The sequence below is a fragment of the Setaria viridis genome, chromosome 3, assembly GCF_005286985.2.
Source record: "Setaria viridis chromosome 3, Setaria_viridis_v4.0, whole genome shotgun sequence".
NCBI lineage: Eukaryota > Viridiplantae > Streptophyta > Magnoliopsida > Poales > Poaceae > Setaria > Setaria viridis.
In genome coordinates, this window is record NC_048265.2 from 19810087 (window position 1) to 19816275 (window position 6189).

A 6189-nucleotide genomic window follows, 5' to 3' on the forward strand; every position below is an offset into this window, starting at 1 on the left:
CTAAGGGAACCAAAAACCTAAAAACTGGACTCTCACAAAATTTGGACTCAATCTGCCGTCATCTTCCCTTCTGATTTGCGGCGCATACTAAAAGAACCTTGGCTTGGGACTCCATCCATCACATGGGAAATCAAATTAGCTTTCCAAAGAGTACTCAAACGTCCAAAACGGACTCCATACATAGGAGATATGGACATCTTAATCCAGGGTTGTCAAGCTATGACGTGGCAATCCAAATTGAATTCAAATTTTCCAATCTTCAAACTTCTTCTTAATTCCGAACCAAATTCTTGCCAAACTTGAAGAATGAAGTCTTTAAATACCTTCTAAATTAATGGTAGAGTCGGATACGATAAATAAGGGCTTCTAGAATACAGACTCTCCACGTTTTACAATCCACGCTCGTCAACGTGACAGCCTGCATAGCCTTAAATGAAATTGTCATAACTCTTGGTACAAAACTCCAAATCATGCACCGTTTGATCAACTGGAAAAAATACTTGATAGGCTTTCAAAATATCATCTTCCTTCACCTTAGAACCTTCTGTACTGGTGCGCACACCTCAAGAAAATTGACGGACAGAACTAATGACCAAGCAACTTGACCTCTTACTCATCAACCTCGAACTCTTGAGGCGTTACAACAAGCGCCTCCGCGGATTCCTCTGCTCCATGCCTCCCGGTAGTGTCCACGCCTTGGTCGTGGACGTGGTCTCCGTCGACGCGTTCGGGCTCAGGATCCCCGTCTACACCTTCTACCTCACGAGCACGTCCACGCTCGCCGTGTTCCTCCAGCTTCCTTCCATCCGCGCGCAAGGCCAGCCAAGCTTCAGAGAGCTAGGAGACGCCCATCTCAACTTCCATGGCGTCCCACCCATGCCGGCTTCTCACCTCATGTCTAAAATGCTCGAGGACCCGGAGACCGAGATATACAAGGTGGTGATGAGCCAGCTTTCCAAGCATGCATCTTGAGGCCGACGGCATCCTGGTGAACACATTCGCTTCGCTGGAGGCTCGAGCTGTGGGATCACTCCGCGATTCATGGTTCCTCCCGGACAGTAAGTGCACGATACCTCCGGTTTATTTTATCGGGCCATTGGTCGTTGAATCTGGTGATGGGGCAAAAGGAAAGCACGAGTGCATCGCATGGCTCGACGAGCAGCCAGAGCAAAGCGTCGTGTTCCTCTGCTTCGGAAGCATGGCTGAGGCCAGGTTCTCAGAAGCCCAGCTCAAGGAGATCGCTGTTGGACTTGAGAATTCCGGCCACCGGTTCTTGTGGGTGGTGCGAGCACCGCATCACGACGAACAGGGAAGGCCGTTGGACCCGCCGATCCAGATCTTGATGTGCTCTTGCCCGAGGGATTCTTAGAGAGAACCAACGGCCGAGGCCTCGTCGTCAAGCAGTGGGCACTGCAGGTGGACGTGCTCCGTCACAAGGCCACAGGCTTGTTCGTGACGCACTGCGGGTGGAACTCAGTGCTAGAGGGGATCACGGCAGGCGTGCCGATGCTCTGCTTGCCGTTGTATTCAGAGCAGAAGATGAACAAGGTGTTCATGGTGGAGGAGGCTGGGATTGGCGTGGAGGTAGTTGGGTGGCAGCAGGGGCTCGTCAGGTCCGAGGAGGTGGAGGCCAGGTAAGGATCATGATGGAATCCGAGGAAGGGGAGCGGCTCAGGGCGCGGGTGACAGCGCACAAGGAGGCCGCGACCATGGCGTGGAAGAACGGCAGCTCGTCGCGTTCTGCGTTCAGCCAGTTCTTGTCGGATGCGGCGGGCATTGGGACAGGGAAGACGCGCGTGTAACTGCATTTTGTTACAAGCACTTTGTTCATCAGCACAACGGTTACAATTTGGAAATCACACTTTTCCTTTGCACTTTACTAGATGCTAGTACAACTGATCGCTAGTGCATGTGCTTCTCGCCATCTCCCACGGTTCCCACACCTTTCCCTGATGCCCCAACCTGGCCGTCGCAGGGCTGTACCTGCCATTCTCCACCTTGCTCCCCACCACCATCACGAGGCCGTTGCGCCTCGTCGCCGGCGTCAACCTCGAACGTTTTCAAGGTGTAGAAATGGAAACACACGATGTAGTAAACAAGATTGAGCACCAAGAGGAAGGTGACGAGCCAGTAGTAGTAGTCCAGCCTCCCCCTGTTGATGTTGTCCTGGAGCCACACCCCTTTGCTGGCGCTCTGCACCACCGTGACGAGCACCGTGCCCAGGTAGTTTCCCAGGGAGCCGGCGACCCAGAACAGCGCCGCCGCCGAGCTGCGCATGCTCTCAGGCGACTGGTCGTACAGGAATTCCATGTGCCCCACCGTCGAGAGCGCGTCGCTCATGCCGTGGAGCGCGTACTGCGGCACCAGCCAGAACACGCTGATGGGCACGACGGCGTTGGGGCTGTCCAGCAGGCCGTGCTCGGCGGCCACGCTGCGCCGCTTAGTCTCGACGAACGCGCCGGCCATGACGCCGAGGACGGAGACCGCGAAGCCGGCGCCCATGCGCTGGAAGTAGGTGATGCCCGACCGCCGCCCCGTGTGGCGGCGCGCGAGGGGCACGAAGACGCGGTCGTATAGCCCGAGGCTGACTAGCATGGTGAGCGTGGTGAAGATGATCATGGTTGCCGGCGGGATCTGGAAGCTCGGGGTGAGGTGGCGGTCCATGGTGCGCGCCTGCTGGATGGCGAAGGTGAAGTTGTGCGACGCGGCCGCGATGAGCGTGATGCTGGCCGCCCACAGTGGCAGCATGCGGACGATGGACTTGAGCTCCTCCACCCGGTGCACCGTCGACACGCGCCATAGGTGCGGCTCGCCGGAGTCGGCGACGTCGTCCGTCGTCAGCACGGCCGCTCGGTCCAAGAACCTTCACGTGGGACAAGTACCAGCAGGCATTAGCAATTCTATAATCTAAGCTCGGAGACGTTGGAGACCAGCCAAAATAAACAACGAGAGCCACTTGAGCTAAATGACACAGCGATGCACATGGGAGTATGGGACCAACGACTAGTAAGGAGTCAATGGCACTTGCCTAAGCTGATCGGTGTGCAGCAGCCTGCCGTCGGCGGCGATGGGGGCGTCCAGCTCCTTGTTGTGGTACAGCAAGCCGGCGTCCTCCGGCACGTCTTCCTTCCTCTTCTTGAACGCCGCGACGACAACCTGCAGCAGCCTCTTGAAGGGGCTCCCCTCGGGCTTCACCTTCACGTAGAGCGGGTAGCCGACCACGAACGAGAGCACGGAGAGGAACATGGCGATGGCCGGGATGCCGAACCCCCAGCCCCACCCCACGTTCTCCTGGATGTACACCACCACCGTGAGCGCCAGCAGCACGGCGAGCCCCATGCTGAAGAAGTAGAGGTTGAAGTAGCTCCACTTCTGGTCGCCGCCGGGGCGCCTCCCGCGCTGGCCGAACTGGTCGGCGCCGAACGCCACCACGCAGGGACGGATGCCGCCGCCGCCGAGCGCAGTGAGGAGCAGTGGCAGGTACAGCATGGCGAGCTGCCCGCCGTTGGCGCGCTGGCACGTCGAGGGCGCCCCGGCGGCGGCGGCGGCACCGCACGGCGCGGGGCGGAGCGCGGGGGCGAGCGCGGACACGACGAGGCCCAGCATGCCGAGCAGGTACAGCGCGCCGCCCCCCGCGATGGTCCAGAATCGGCCGGCGCCGGAGTCGGCGACGATGGCGCCCAGGACCGGCGTGAACGCCGCCGTGCCGTTGAGGTTGGTGAGCAGGTTGGAGGCCTCCACGAGCGGCAGGTGCAGCTGCTGCGTCAGGTACGTGATCAGGTTGGCGTTGAAGCCGGCCGTGGCGAAGCGGTCGCAGATCTCGTTCGCTGCAGGGCATGATCGGAGTAGCATCAGCCGCGGTACAGTCAAAATTCACAACAAAACACTGACGAAATGTATTATAGAAAGCTGATTCATGAAAGTGCGAGTGCCGTGACCGCACCTAGTATGAACGGCATTGTCTTGAAGCCGCCCTGCTTCGTCTTCCTCGGCGACCCATCCTCATCGGCCGGTGCCGCAGTCGCCATGATAGATGCTAGTCGTCCGTCCTTACTCCTTACTGCCGTACTGGACTAGTTACGGTCTTACGGATACTGAGATACAGTACGAAACTGAAGTGGCAGTGGAGGCGCAGGTCAGGGCTAAAATAAGTAGCAATCCTCTGGCAGAATGGGCAAGTGGGCAGTGTAATCTAGTCCGCGACGACCAACCCGGCGTGCGAACAGCGACGCAACTACCAGAGACAAACGAGCGAACAGTGCAGTGGGGTGCAGCTAAGGCCACCTCCATCGGTTCTGGACTCCTGGTGACTTCGCCAGCGAACGTGAAGAAGAGAGGAGCATCGCACGTGGGGCCCGCGCTCTCTATCCCGTTCTCCCGCCACGCCTGCAAATCGATCGGCGATGAGCGAAGCGCTGGCCGGCTGGTTTTTTCACTGCTCATCGATTAAAAAACTCTATAAACTAACCTCCGCGCTACCGTTGGAGACGCCAACGAGTTCAGAACTAGAATTCATATCCGACAGATCACAGTTGTTTAGTGAGACTCGCATTCAGGAAAGTCAATTCGTCGCCGGTCCAGGACTCCAGGTCCAGCCAACCGAGGGGGACCCCACAAGTATTTCTAGCATCAGATTTACTTCTAACATAGGCTAGTAGGATGCCTCTCCATGCTTAAGAGACTCGCGCATCTCATCCAGGGATGCAGTCGTGACATTTTCTTTAAAACACCGTCAATGCTACCCCTCCGTTCCAAATTATAGATCGTTTTAGCATTTCTACCTACATAATTCTTACTATATATTTAGACACAGTGTATATATAGATAAGTAGTAAAAACTATAAACCTAAAATGGTAAAACGATCTACTTTGGGACGGAGGGAGTAGGTTATTACAGTGTAATCATCGCAGACGCCATCTGGCAGATCAAACAGCCACACATATAGGCTTACATAATCATACAAAGCACTTCTCGTCAAATAATGTGTATCAAAGTTGAAGTCTCTCCATTCATGGACGAACTCCTCACTGGTTCTCGTTCTTGACCGAGAGAAAGAGGAGCGAGAGAAAGGCACCGGAGGGACGAGTGTAAAGTAGTTGGAACTGTGGTTGCTTATCCCCGCATATCACGGGTTGCGTGTTTATATAGGGGCCATGAATAGAGGATTACATGGATGAGGGTTGTTGAGCCTGGTTCGGTTGCGTGGGATTACAAGCTTGAGTATCAAGAAAGATATAGAAGAGAAGGTAGGGGCAGAATTGTCTATTTACTTGGTCTGGAAAATGAAAATGAAAAAGAAAAGAATTGAAATAAATAAAAGGTGAGGATATTTCTTGAATAGAAAGAATTCACATGCTAAGGGTTGCATATCAAAAATTTTTGTTCCAAGGTGAGACCAATTTGGTTGCTAGTTAGCGGGCCGAGCTTGACTTTGCACGCGTGACCAGCGACCCACACACATCTCCTGGCCCACCTGCCCGCAACACACAACGGCACCTGCTGAGAGATGACGGGGCGCAAAGCCACAAAAGCGCCCCCGTGCACGACAGCAACCCGGCGCGATACGGCTATCCTATCGCATTTTCGCACAGAAGCCAGACTGCCAGAGCGAACCAGACGGGACGGAAACACCAGCCAGCTGAGCCCCACGTCCGGATTTACCCACCACCAGGCCACCACGATTGCGGCTGCCAGCCCACAACGCGCCTGGACCGAACGGAGAGCGTCCCGGAGTCCTGGTGGGATGGAATGGAACTATGGAAGCATGGGCGCGGAGGCACGGGAGACCACCGTACCGTACTGCATTGACTCATCGTTGTCTCGCTAAGGCCTTGTTGGGCTGGCCTTGTTCGGCTGCAGAGGCAAAATCCAAAGGTTGATTAATTTCTTGCCAGGATTGGGTGGATGCCCTTGATGCCACCCAATCCCTGTGCGGTTTAATTCCCGGCTAATCCCTTTCCTCCATATCTTATTCGGTTAGGTAGGGATCGGCAGGGATAGGGATCAACGATTAATTCCAGAACTGCATTCAAGCTCAGAAGTAGACACATTATCAACTGATAAGAAGTACAAATGCATACACAAGGGATCAGTTCAAATTCCAGAACTACAAATGAGGCCATTTCATCACTAGTTCTAGCCTCTACCACAAACAATAAGAGTATGACCAATATAGGAAAAAGAGAAAC

The 6189-nt window shown here is 55.2% G+C and overlaps 1 protein-coding gene and 1 pseudogene across 1 annotated transcript; one reads left to right on the forward strand and one right to left on the reverse strand.

Annotated features, from left to right (window-relative positions):
- Nucleotides 1-588: 588 nt before the first annotated feature.
- On the forward strand, nt 589-1802 carry LOC117849121 (anthocyanidin 5,3-O-glucosyltransferase-like; annotated as a pseudogene).
- On the reverse strand, nt 1800-4274 carry LOC117847708 (protein NRT1/ PTR FAMILY 3.1). The gene is made up of 3 exons (XM_034728973.2): nt 3944-4274; nt 3029-3827; nt 1800-2863 (listed from the first exon to the last, which is right to left on the reverse strand). The coding sequence occupies exons 1-3, from the start codon at nt 4026-4028 to the stop codon at nt 1903-1905; spliced, it is 1845 nt and encodes a 614-aa protein (XP_034584864.1). The 5' UTR covers nt 4029-4274; the 3' UTR covers nt 1800-1902.
- Between the last annotated feature and the right edge of the window lie 1915 nt (nt 4275-6189).

What these genes read in the sequence shown, in the direction of transcription:
- LOC117847708 (XM_034728973.2), bottom strand. Translation starts at nt 4,028, where the DNA reads ATGGCGACTGCGGCACCGGCCGATGAGGATGGGTCGCCGAGGAAGACG. An exon ending in GACAATGCCGTTCATACTAG is followed by an intron (nt 3,828 to 3,943) that starts GTGCGGTCACGG and finishes CATGCCCTGCAG; the next exon opens with CGAACGAGATCTGCGACCGC. An exon ending in CTGCACACCGATCAGCTTAG is followed by an intron (nt 2,864 to 3,028) that starts GCAAGTGCCATT and finishes TCCCACGTGAAG; the next exon opens with GTTCTTGGACCGAGCGGCCG.